The following is a 12,991-nucleotide window of genomic DNA, read 5'->3' as shown; positions in this document are numbered from 1 at the left end:
TGAAATACTATGTCCCGTCCTGGGCACCATATTTTAAAAAGATGTTATTGAACTGGAACAGGTTCACAGGAGGACAACCAAGAGGTTGAGGGAACCAAGTTCTATGATGAGCCATTGACAGAGCTGGATATGTTTAGCCAGGAGAAGAGAAGAATAAGGGGATCTATGATAACTGACTTCAAATGTTTGAAGGGTTGGCACACAGAAGGAGAAGCGGACTGGTTCTCTGTTGCTCATGAAGGCATTTCTGGAACCATTGGGCTAAAATGGCAAGGAAGCAGATCTAGGCAAGGCATTCGGAAGATTTTCCCAACTGTAAGAGCTGTTAGACAGTGGAACAGTTTGCCTCATGCAGTGGTGGGCTCTCCTTCACTGGAGATTTTCAAGCAGAGCCTGGGCAAGCATCCATTTGGGATACTGTAGTGGTTTTCTGAACTGGGCAGGAACTGGACTGAGCAGGTGTTGGACTAGAAAACCTTCATGATCCTTTCCAATTCTATGAATCTATGAGTCCAGCTTCCTGTCATCAGAAAGATTGATTGATTGATTGTTAAATTTATATACCACCTTTCATTAAAGCAATCCCAAGGTGGCTTACAGCAAAAAAAATTAAACACAAGATGGTAAAAAAGACACAATTAAAATATTAAGTGAAAAAATATTAAACAAATCTGATTAAAAATTTAAAACAAAAGCATAAAAGCAAAAATGAAGACTTTACAGTGTTTGTTAAATAGATATATTTGGAGGAATGCCTTTTACTCCCTATTAGACAAGGATGGGCAGTAGCTTGCTAATTAGGTAACAACCAATGTTGTTCATGATCAGTAGAAAGAGTCCCATTGATTTGGAAGTCTGGGAAAAGGTAGCTGTGTTGCTTCAGCAAAAACAATAAGGAGCACTCTTGCACCTTAAAGGCTAACAAATTTATTGTAGCTTTCAGGGACTACAACCTACTTCATCAAATGCATGTAGTGTTATCCTCAAGGCATATAAACATACTTGGGGATATTAGTGGCGGGGGGGAGCAAAAATGTAAACAATGGAGTTAAATTCAAAAGAGAGATCTTTTTTTCAGCATAAGGTTCATTTTTACTTATTTAAAAAAATTACTCACTATTGAAATTGGGCCTATAAACAGCAAACAGCAGCAACACCACCCTTCTGGTGTGACTGTTCTCTTCTTGTGTTTGGCCAAAACTGCTAAAATATTCAAAGTGCAGCCAGCCATTTTAGAAGTGCTACAATTAAGGATGCTCCTAACAGCTATAGGACACAGTTATCACATACTCCACTGGTAATTGTAGGCATTCCTGTATTTTTAGTGCCTGATTTGGTACTCCTATGGTATGTATATAATGTTTCAATATAATAAATAGTGAATTATTTAAATATTAATAGGGGTGCTTTTGCTAATGGATGAAAGTAATTATCACTGCTAATTAACTCCTGTAGTTTAACTACTATAAGTAAAAGTAGTTTAGCAGTGTAACTTTTGTAAAGTGGTTATGATTAGCATAGACTACTATTCATTTAACTACTTGTACTTTAACTTCTAGCCACCTAATGGTGTAGTGGGGAGATGACTTGACTAGCAAGCCAGAGGCTGCTGGTTCAGATCCCTGCTGGTATCTTTCCCAGACTCTGGGAAACACCTTTATTGGGCAGCAGTAATATAAGAAGATGCTGAAAGGCATATCTCATACTGTGTGGGAGATGGCAATGGTAAACCCATTCTAGGGATGTCTAGGGAAACAGGCACGAACCTATTTGGAGGCCCTTTTATGGGCCTCTGAACAGGTTCAAACACTGGCCATTTTGACTATTCAGAGGTGGGGGGAGGTCTTTAAGGGCGGGGAGGGTGCACTTACCTCTCCACCCACTTTCCTCCCACCGGCGCTGGTGTCCAGTAAAATCTGTCAGGGCAGCAGCGTACCTCTCTGCCACCCCTTCCACTCTTCGGCTGGAAGTACCGCATGCACGTTGCGCTCGCCAGACGGGGGTGTGCATGATCGTGACATGTGCACACGTGCATGGTACTTCCGTCCGCTTCTGGCTGAAGAAGGGAAGAGGTGGAAGGGAGGTACACTGCCGCCCCAACAGATTTTACTGGACACCAGCACCAGTGGGGGGAAAGCAGGGGGAGGGGTAAGTGCATCCTCCCCCACCCTTAAATACCTACCCCCCACCCCTTCGGGCCACCCTGCCCGGTTCCGTGCACATCCCTACTGGATTCTACCAAAGAGAATCCACTGGGCTCTGAGGTCATAGGAACATAGGAAACTGCCATATACTGAATCAGGCCATTGGTCTATCTAGCTCAGTATTGTCTTCATAGACTGGCAGCAGCTTCTCCAAGGTTGCAGGCAGGACTCTCTCCCAGCCCTATCTTTGGAGAAGCCAGGGAGGGAACTTGAAACCTTCTGCTCTTCCCAGAGCGGCTCCATCCCCTGAGGGGAATATCTTGCAGTGCTCACACATCAAGTCTCCCATTCAGATGCAACCAGGGTGGACCCTGCTTAGCTATGGGGACAAGTCATGCTTGCTACCACAGGACCAGCTCTCCTCTCCTAAACTCGCCAGGAGTTGACACTGACTCAGTGGCACGCTACACTTTAACTCCTGCCCAACATTGTAACAGAATTCTCAGCTCCTTAACCTTATTGCTGCAATGAACAAGACATTTTACCAGCTTTGTAGGGTTGTTAAATTAGGCTGCGAGGTGATACAACAGCACAAATATTTAAGATCAGGGCACTGAGACCTTTAAATGAATAATATACAGAATCTGGTTGAAAAATCTCTATTGTCCAGGATAATCTCTCTTCTCAGCATTACTCCTCAACACACGTCCGTTCTGCCTGCTATAATGTCAGCTACACTCAGATGTGCTAATGACGAAGAATGCACAGTTTGGGGACACAGTAAAGCAGTAGTACCAGATGACTTTTTAGCTAGTGAGGTCCATAAAAAGAGCACTAAAGTTAGTAATTAGCCACAAGAAGTAAGTTTTAAAGGCACAGAGAAACTAGTAAAAACCTGTGGAAAGCAGCTGATAGAAAGAGAATCTGGGCATGATCCAACCAATGTTAGGCAGTTTAAAAATAAATCCTAGTGATTTTAATGGGAGAAACTTTATCAGTGGCACTTAAAGTGCTTTACTTTAGCTAGATTGTGCCTCTAATGTGGCCTAAGCATCCACATAAAGCACAACATCTTGCACAGTGTAAGTATTGCATTGATTTGGAAAACTAATATAGTTTAGTTGAGGGAAACCCACATGGTCACTTAGGGACATTTAACTATCAACAGTCTCCCCCCGCCCCCGTGGTTGTTTTTGTTTGCTTCTGTTTTATAGAATATATCAAAAACATATAAAGTCTATTAATCTTTTGTACTTTACTGGAGGCAGGTTTGCATTGCAGGGCCATTGTTACTGCTGTACTAGCTTAACAGTGTTTTCTGCTTGGTTTATTTCTTCATTGCAATGTGAATGGGCAAAGACATTGGCCAGATTATTGAATTATAGTAAAGTGTGCCATCAAGTCGATTTCGACTCCTGGCTCCCACAGAACCCTGTGGTTTTCTTTGGTAGAATACAGGAGGGGTTTCCCATTGCCTCCTCCCACGCAGTATGAGATGATGCCTTCCAGCATCTTCCTATGTCACTGCTGCCCAACATAGTACCAGTGGGGATTCGAACCGGCAACCTTCTGCTTGTTAGTCAAGCATTTCCCCACTTTGTAATAGCATAGCAGTCCATTTGCGTAAAGATCCCCCCATCAAAGCATTCTAAAGTAAACTCAGGTATTTTTCTTTTCCCTCTACTTTTACATATGTTTGCTTGGAAGCACGATATTAGAACAAGCAGGTCAACATTTAAGATGTTGGCAGCCTTTGTTTTCACTGGGTTTTGTTAGATATTCAGAAGGTGCAGTAGTTTTCTAAGATTCTTTAATAAATGATTTGGCAGGATCATTCCACCCACTGCACCAAGACATAAAGTGGTAAACTTAAGAGGGTGACAATCTCTCTACTGCTACTCCAGTTTCGCCCTTGTAACCACATTGCCTGAGCACTGAATCTCTGAAATAAGGCAACATATATGATTTTGTGAAGGGCAGGTTCCATGCTCATTGCCATAGGGCAGTTTTACATGTGTCCCTTGTCCCTTTCCTCATCCATTCTTTGTTTTAACAATGCACTGGAAATGCGAGCTTTGAGTGCAGTGGCAACTCTGGTTATTTAAACAAAAATGGTTTAGTGTTCACTGCTGCTTGATAGTCTGGAGGCACATCTGATGACTTCAGTGATCTTCAGCTCCACAGCCCAATAATTTGGGTTGTGGCTGAAGGCTGGGCAATCCCACATGCTCTTCCTGGTGTACATGGGATTTAAGGATGTGTAACTGATTGCAGAACCGTATTTTAAAAACAAATATAGAAGCAGCAGACCTGTCATTGCTAAAGAGTAATTCTGCCATCAGAGGCCTCCAGTAGTTCCCAGTGACACCGGTGGTAGCTGCTGTCTGTGCACTTTGGAGCTTAAATGTCACTGGTGGGTTTAAACACAACAATAGTCCGATTGCGTTTTGCTGTGATATGGAAACTAACTCATAAATAGTGAATAGTGTTCCATATTTAGTAGACATGTGTTTAATAAATAGAATTGGGATAAGGTGACTTTATTGCAAGTATTTTCCACTACTCAAACAGGCTATTTCACAAGTGAGTAGATTCAAAAAGAACTCTAGTCTTGTTAGGATTCTGTTCAGATATCTCTCTCCTAAGAGCCGTGCTTCCTGTATCTCTCTTGTAGTGAATACATCTTTTTGTATATATTACATACTGATCTGGTCTGTTATGTCTGTGCATTCATGAGGAGCATATCCTTATTATTTCAGTACCCTGTAAAGCAGAAGATATTATTAAGTTAGCTATTTAAGCTATTGGTTTCTCTGCACCCACAGAGTGGTTGTACAGAGATGTTGAAAAGTACACAATCAAATATGATAAAACGTTATAAAATAAAACATCATAAATGATATATATCAATCACAAACCCCAGCAATGATAAATAACAACATTTGCCAGATTCAAGGCTGATCAGTTAAGATTAAACCAAGTAATATTCTACCTAAGGTCTCATGTTTTTCGGAGGCTGTAATGTACTCCCTAGCAGCTGACTTTTACTATGCCATACCAATCTGCCTGCTACTGCAAAGTAATTTTTAAAAATCCACAATGTTGCATGTTAAAAACACAGGTTTTTCTGCACAAGCTGTGCCTTGTGTTGTTAGGACATTGCCCATTTTGGAATTCAGATTGCATAAAGCGAGCCTTCTGACTCCTTATGACTGTTGCAAAATTCACTGTCACATTCTCTCTCTTTTGAAAAATATATATCCAAGATGGTCTGAAGCCACATGCCTGATAATGAATGATGTGGGTCTCAAGCAGGTTTTGAGAGCTGAGTTTGAAAAGAAAGCCCGCTTACTGGATCTGACAGCCACAGACCTGTTCCATATTAGGTTTTTTAAAAATATATATATAACCTGTTCTGTATTAGGCTTTGAAAAGACTGTATTAAGTTTTGTGCTGCTACATATTGTTTAAGATTTGGCTTTTGATTTAAAGCCCACAAGAGCTCCTCAAACCAGGGGGGAAGGGTGTGTGAAGGAAAACAGTCACTGGTTAGAGAAAAAGACCTTTTTAAGATTCTGGTAAAGCGGGAGCCTAAATGAGCCATAAGGCATGAGATTGCTGACTGTTTTATTGAGTCACTGTTGCACGCCCACCTTTTCCTGTCTCGAAACAGTTTGCAGTTTGACTATCTGAAATGACTAACGGTTGCATATCTAACTGATTAGAACTGTCAGTGACTCTGCAGAACAGAGGCTACAGTCTTCCTATAGTGAACATGCCTTTAGATTCTGTTTCCTTTGCTCTTTCTCCTCTTTCTTTCTAAACAGTTTTGTCTCTTAATGCTGTTAACAGTTGCAGGTTTACAGTGCATGATGTACATCTAAAATGTAGTTTTTCAACATGCTGACTTGCAGATTTTGCAGTGGGACTTATTTTATGCATGCAAAGCAGCTTGCACTAGATAGCTATTTTTAAGTTTAATAGTTGGAATATGTCTAAGTGAAAGAGAGAGAGAGAGAAGGAATTTTCCAGTTTGTTCCAGTAATGATGATATCATCCTATTACCACAGGCATATTAAAAGCAGGAGACACTAGCTCCCTGTTAAATGGCTCCCAGGAGCAATATATATTCTTTCCACATCTTATTGTGGTGGAGTCAAACAAATTAAATAATAAAACCATGTGAAGTAAAATATGAGAAAGGAAAATTCCTTTCAGCTGCACAGTGTAATAAACAGTAACTCTGCTCTAGTGAACAGATTTACGCTGGTGTAAATGACAGAGTGGGATTAGCCTTTCTGCTCACAGTAAGTTATTCTGGTTCAACCAGCATGTCATGGCCCAGAAGCAAATAATGTGTCTTGTTCCATATTCAGAAATGCACAGGACAAGCAAAATGCAAATAGCCAATGCAGTTCGGGCTCTTGGTAGTAGAAGGAAGGAAGCCCCCTCGATTTATCAGACCAAGTCTGCATATGGCTTTCCCATTTTCAGAGTAGGGGCATAGATGCCAAAGAGGGCTACACTTGTTTCCCATTTGATGGTGCTGCCTTGTTGCATGCTAGAATCCTGCAGCAGTGCTGAGGTGGTCCTGCTTGTGATCAATAGGATGCAGTAGGGATGTGCTGAAACGTGATTTGACTTACGAATTGTGGCACAATCCGTTAAAAATTGAGGGCTTACCCAGCCCTTCTAATGTAGAGGAGAGCAAGTCCATTCCTGCTCCTCCTCCTATTGTTGCCATTGCGGTAATTTTGGCGCTCCCTCCAGCTATGCCCGCATGCTGGTTGGGTGTCCCCCAGCATGACGCCAGCATGCACATAACCGCTGTGCATGCATGGTGGCCACTGTGTGGTCAGCAATGCTGACCATGTAAATAGTCGCCATGCATGCGTGGAGCCAGTGTGTTTGCCAGTGTCACACGCAGGCTGCTGGGGGAGAGCGCTGGCAGAACGTGGGCATACCTGGGGAGGATTGCCGGGCTTACTGCAGTGGTGGTGATCAGAGGAGGAGCAGGGATGGACTTGCTCTCCTCCACATTAAAGGGGCTGGGTAAGCCCTTTTAAAGGGATTGTGCCACAAGTCAGAAACTGAATTGTGTTTTGAGCACATCCCTAGGATGCAGAACATAAGGGTGCACCTTACATTTGGCTTGTATTATTAAGATGCGAGGCTGCTGTAGGTATTTGTTGGATCTGTCAACTACTTTCAATTCAGAGAAGGAAATTTTAAATGTTTCATGTGGCCTTGCAATTTATTGTTTTTCTAGATCAGCAAGCACCATACATCTTATTTCTCCTTGCCTCTCCAGGGCAAGTCCTTCCTTGGATTTCAATCCTTCTGGTTTCCCTTTGGATATTATCCTCCCGGTCTCATTACCCCTAGATCCCCCCCCCACACTCACTGATGCAAACATCTTTCCCCACCTCTTTATATTGTAAGCTGCTTAGGCCAGGATTGGAACCTGTTAGCTGCTTCTGTTACTTTGTAAAACACAAGGTAAAACAGTAAGGTTGTTCACATGACCTTTTGCCTGGCTGGGGAGGGAGGGGAAGGTAGGATAGCACCCACCTTCTCCCCAGACAATCCACAGATGAGCTGCGCAGCACAGCTCGTGAATCTACATGACAGGCATTGCCGTGAGCTGTGTGGCATTCTGGAGGCCTAGAAAATGTGTCCCAGCCTCCAGAGATCCCGCAATGCCCTGCACGATGAGCACGGCGCATTGAGGGATTTCCCCTCCAGCTGGGTTCTCTAGGTGCCTGGCTCTGTGTTGGCAGCCGAAGCATGCACACAACTCTGGATCTGGGTAAAAGGCTGGGTAAACACCCTGTTTTATCTGAGGGAGGCAGTGCTCTATCCTGGCGCTTCACACAAGCAGCCCTAACCAGGTAGGGCAGCCCAAGCCTGCCTGGGTAGGGCTGCTCATGTGAACCGCCTCAGTGTGTACACCATTTGTTGGGTAAAAAAAGAAAGGTTTGTTCATCTCTCCAGGGTCTCCTGGCTTACCTTTGTAGGAAGCTCTGTTACAAAAGCCAAAAGGCCCTGGACACATTCTCTGAGGCACACTGAGAGGCAGGGCTGGCTCTAGGCTAAAATTGACCCCCCCTATGAAAAGTCCAAGTATGATCAGTTTTGCCCTCCAGCAGTACACCTGCACAATGCCCTCCCTTCGTGAAGTGTGGCACTCTGTTCAGTCATACAGATTTGCACACCCTTCCCGCCTGCCCTGCCTGGAGAATTCCAGTTTCAGCGTTCCCCACATCTCTGTAAACAGCAGCACTGCTTCAGCCTGCATTGGGATGCTGCTAGTTCCTACAGCCGACAGGGATGGCGGGAGGGCCAGTCCGGACTCTGCACAGCTTCCTTCCAGCACTCATCACAGGAGTGTATCTCAGTGAATAAGAAACCTGCCTTTCTCTGATTGACTCGCCTGGCTCCATTATGCACTACAGTGCTGAAAGCTGCTGTCTGGACATGTCCTGAGAGCAAACGCCTGCAGGTGCTTACAAGCGTGTCCTGCCCCAAAGCTTAGATAATGGGCTTAGAGCCTGTTGGTTAGCATTTATTGTTAGAGACATTGCCTCTGTGGAACCACTAATTATTTTCCCACCATTAGCTCATAATGTGATATTAAAGCAAGAAATTTTAAATTTGCAGCGTTTGGCTGAGTTCCAAACATTAGCGCCAAACCAGAGCAGAAGAATGTTTCTTTGTTCCAGTGGGGCTTAACGATTCATAGTATTTGGGATTGTGAGTGCCTTTGATTCCCCCCCCCCTTGAGGATATGTGCAACCATATTCCTGTAGTCATTCCTGTTTCTCCTCCTCCCCACCCACCCTTTTCTCTTTTTACCTTTCCTTACAGGGAAGAGCTTTACCTTGACAATAACAGTCCTTACAAATCCCCCCCAAGTTGCTACATACCACAGAGCTATAAAGGTGACAGTGGATGGACCAAGAGAGCCAAGGAGTAAGTACTCTTCTCTGTTTGTGATTTAGGGTCTGGTTTTGTTTATTTGTGGAAGTAAACAGCTAGACATACCTTCAGTGTCTGATATAGTGTCTTCACCAAATTGAATTTTGGTTCTCACTTATATGGTAGTTGTTGATCCAACACAAAGAAGCCTCTCTGTAAGTGAGGCTAATTGTTCCAGTAATCTGGTTTAGAGAAGGGGTGCTCGGTTCAGTAATGGAGCTTTGTAACCCTCTATGATTTTGGGAAGGTTCAAGATCTCAATCACTGCTTTATCTGAGCAGTGTGGTTCCTACTAGAGACTTAGATTTTATAGGCATGTCTCCCCATATTTTGCCAGTTGTGTGAAGTGGCACCCACATGGTTGAGATCAATTCTAGCCATGCCAGCCCCTCTCTCTTTTGAAGGGTTTCCTTAGTAGGACTGAAATACATGCAATGCATTTGGGTTCTGCTTCACATAATGGTTAACCATGCAGAGAGGCGCTTGTGTGGTTTGAGTTCCCAGGATCTTCTCTAAGGATAGCAAGTGAAGAGGGTCTTAGATGAGGGAGGAGAGCTGGCCTTGTGGTAGAAAGCATAAATTGTCCCCTCTGATTAGCAGGGTCTATCTTGGTTTGCATTTAAATGGATGACTGCTTGTAGGTCTTGTAAAATATTTCCCTTAGGGGATGAGGCCATATCTCAGTGGAATAACATCACTCCTTGGCATCTCCAGGTAGGGCTGAAAGAGTCTCCTGCCTGAAACCTTGGAGAGCTGCAGCCAGTCAGTGTAGATAATACTGAGCTAGATGGACCAATGGTCTGACTTGGTATATTCAGCTTCACACATTCCTATGTGCATGCTTAGTCTTTGGTTACTTCTTGTAATATTAGCCCTGTGAGGAGGACCTCAAGTGGAGGCCAGGCAGGCCTCTGGATCTCTGTAGAATGCAGTGAGATTAGAAAGCAGGTGTTTTACTTTGCATTAATGAGGTGTGAATTGCTAGGGATTAAATATCCATTACTGTTTAAGGGTTGCATTCCCACTTTAGCCTAAATGTGATAGTTGGGTCTCTATGCTCAGGAGTAAGTCACAGATTTGAATAAGCCTTAGTTAGGTGTGTTTGAACATGTTATCCCAGAACCTGAGTGACTGTGTTCTCCATTTAGTAGAGGAAAGATATTCTGTATCTGGAAGAATGTAAAGTAGAATGTCTGTGTTTTGCTCCAGAGTTGTGTTAAAATATCAGATGGTTCATTCTAAAAGTTGCTGATTAATTGTGTCCCACACAATATTAGACAATCAGTTTTTAGTAGAAGACCTGCCACAGAACGTCTGGGAATAAGGAGCACAACAATTTACTGTAAAAGCACTGAAATACTAACAACATTTCGCTTATCCTCTTCCTGCACCTAGCAATATTTTTAAAGGTTTTGTTCACCTGTTTCTCCTTTATAGCATTTTGTCAGACAAGAGAACGGCCCTTGTCTAGCCCTAGAGTGCTGGTAGGTGCTGCTCTGAGCACATCTGGCATAGATCTGCCTCCAAGCCCTTGAAGGGACTACAGAAGTCGCTTATAGCATAAGAGAAGTTTGTTACTAAGGACCAATGGGTCTTTAAGATAAAACTGCTCCAAAGAATTGGGAGTTATCCAAGTTCTACCTCCTTAATTCACAGTGGCTTAAATGACTTGTGCGACTTGGCATAAAAACACCTCTAGTGAGATGGAAGCTGGCTGGATGAGAAGTTTTAGGTCCACAGAGGGTGACTCTTCCTGGCTTGTTTTCCTGCATCTCCCGTCTCTGGAGTGTCAAGCCAAGTAGAGCCAGTGGCCTTGTAAAGCTAAGTTGTTCACAGCCTGGGTAAGCCTTGATGTCAGCACTGGCCTGCTGACCCCAGCTGCTTCCTAGTTCCTTACTGCTTGCTTATGAAGCTGAGTAATTGGTATGTTCTCTGTGGCAGATCTGCATTCTTCCTCTCCAATGGGTTGGGCATCACATATGCATACACCTTAATTACTAATAATCTATTTAAATGACTGCTGACTTCATTATGACAGTTGTGTTCAATCATGTTTCAGTAACTGTTATAGATAGTGGGGTATTGCGTGTGTGTGTACTGTCAGACTTGGTTAATCCATCTTGGTTTTGCTGTCTGTGTCTTTGGGGCAGTGTTAACTGGTAAGTGTCCTTTTATAAGGCAGGTATCACTGAATCCTAGATTCCTCTGCCTACTTAATATCATTTAGAAACTGGTTAGAATTAATGAAGAATTCCTGTATTTACATTATATCTGGAGATTAAGAATTATTTGAAGAATAACCACATTAATAGAAATACAATCCCTTCTAATGGAAGCATCTCAGTCACTTGCTTTCCTTTGATGACTAATGAGACTTTTCAGGAGTATTTCCCAAAGTAATCCAGGAGTGCAAATCCAGTTCTTGCTGCTTTATGCATGATGATACTTTGCCAAGAGTCTGTACCCAGAAGCCATTTTTGGAAATTCTGACATTTTTTCCAGTTTACCAAGAAACTGCCTTCTCCTTATCGTTTCTCCCTAATTAAGAATGGAGAACTACCAGGAACCTCTTTTTAGTCTTGTTGCAAATGGAGTTTGCTTGCCCCTCTTGAAGGCTATTTTCTACATTTTTATCATAGATGCTTCCTGTCTTTTCTGTTCACCTATGCAAAGCTTCCTGCTCTTGAAAAAGGCCCTTCTATCACCTGCAACTGTTAGCATTTAGTGACTTTGAAAGACTGTTGTCCATGGTGAAACACTAACAAGTTTCTACATCTGGAGTTAATTTGGTCCTTCCCATTTGGAAGTCTGAAACATTGTGCTGATGTATCTTTGAAGCAAGAAACTTCCAAGCAGGGCAGACAGTATTTAAAATTGTAGGAGAAAGAACAGGCTTGTGCCTAAATGTGGACATCAGCACAACATGTGGTAACTTAGCAAGGAGCAAACATTTCAGTAGCAAGCACTTAGCAAAATTTTGCTAGGGATAATGCATGCTGCACAGCATGTGTCTTTCTCCCATAGGGTCAGAATGAAAATAAAACAGTTTTCAAATGTAATCTTGAAATCCTCCTTATGCATAATATTTCATCACACTTACATCAAATCTTTGACTTCTTAGAATTTCCTTCAGAGTCCAAAGAAGCAAATGGATGTAAATTTAGCTATTAGAAAGGGCTCCACATGTTATGGTGATCAGCTGTTTCTGAGCAACTTAGCTCAGTATTCTGCCTAGCTGGTTATCTAAGACTGGGGGCTACTTTGTGTTTAGAGAACTACTCAATAGATTCTTGGTTGTTCTCTTTGTGTGTGTTTGAAGGATGATCACTGTGGGATATTAAGACTTGTGCAAAGTAAAAAGCAATTGGCATACTAAAGTTGTTGGTGATGATCCTGTGGAAATTCTTTGCTCTGATAGCAGGGCTTGCTTATTGTGCTGCAATCAGAAAAGAGTTCTGAATCTTCTAATACATCTATGAACACTTTAGGTTGATTGTATAGATGAAGAAATGGGCTGTTCAGAAGAGTAAGCTGGGATATCTTTTGCTTGCATCCTGATCAACTTTGGCTGTTTTTGCCAATAAGCGCTTTAGAACAGAATCTGTGAATGGGGCTATGCTGGAATGACTCGAGGACTTGGCAATAGTATCTCCTTTCTATGAGGATAGCACCAGCCAAAGAACTTCTCAGATCTGATCAATGGTGCCACAAATTTACCAATTGGAAGAATTTGTACCCCAAAAAAGGGTAGAAAAAGAGAGTTTTTCACAAAAAAATTTGCTCTTTCAAAAAGTTATTTACCAATGTGCTTTATACAGATGTATGCTGAGATTTAATTTCCTCCTAAGAATTCCAATTCTTAGACTAAT

At 42.6% G+C, this 12,991-nt stretch overlaps 1 protein-coding gene and 1 long non-coding RNA gene across 9 annotated transcripts in view; one reads left to right on the top strand and one right to left on the bottom strand.

Moving 5' to 3' along the window:
- The window catches only part of RUNX2 (RUNX family transcription factor 2), a 366,905-nt gene that overhangs the window by 131,494 nt on the left and 222,420 nt on the right, over nt 1-12,991 (top strand). For 7 of the 8 annotated variants that reach the window (XM_053284103.1, XM_053284101.1, XM_053284098.1 and 4 more), the window contains one exon: nt 9,012-9,116. The exons of the other annotated variant lie outside the window; for it this stretch is intronic. In XM_053284103.1, coding sequence (XP_053140078.1) covers nt 9,012-9,116 — 105 coding nt within the window. The remainder of the gene's footprint in view (nt 1-9,011; nt 9,117-12,991) is intronic. 8 annotated transcript variants of the gene reach the window in all.
- LOC128339739 (uncharacterized) overlaps nt 4,770-12,991 on the bottom strand; it is a 44,929-nt gene continuing 36,707 nt past the window's right edge. Inside the window, exon 3 of the long non-coding RNA XR_008313192.1 lies at nt 4,770-4,907. This is a non-coding gene — a long non-coding RNA (uncharacterized LOC128339739). The remainder of the gene's footprint in view (nt 4,908-12,991) is intronic.

Source organism: Hemicordylus capensis, chromosome 1, assembly GCF_027244095.1.
Source record: "Hemicordylus capensis ecotype Gifberg chromosome 1, rHemCap1.1.pri, whole genome shotgun sequence".
NCBI classification, from domain to species: Eukaryota; Metazoa; Chordata; class Lepidosauria; order Squamata; family Cordylidae; genus Hemicordylus; species Hemicordylus capensis.
The sequence above is the reverse complement of the archived record's forward strand: the minus strand, read 5'-3'. Positions and strand labels throughout refer to the sequence as shown.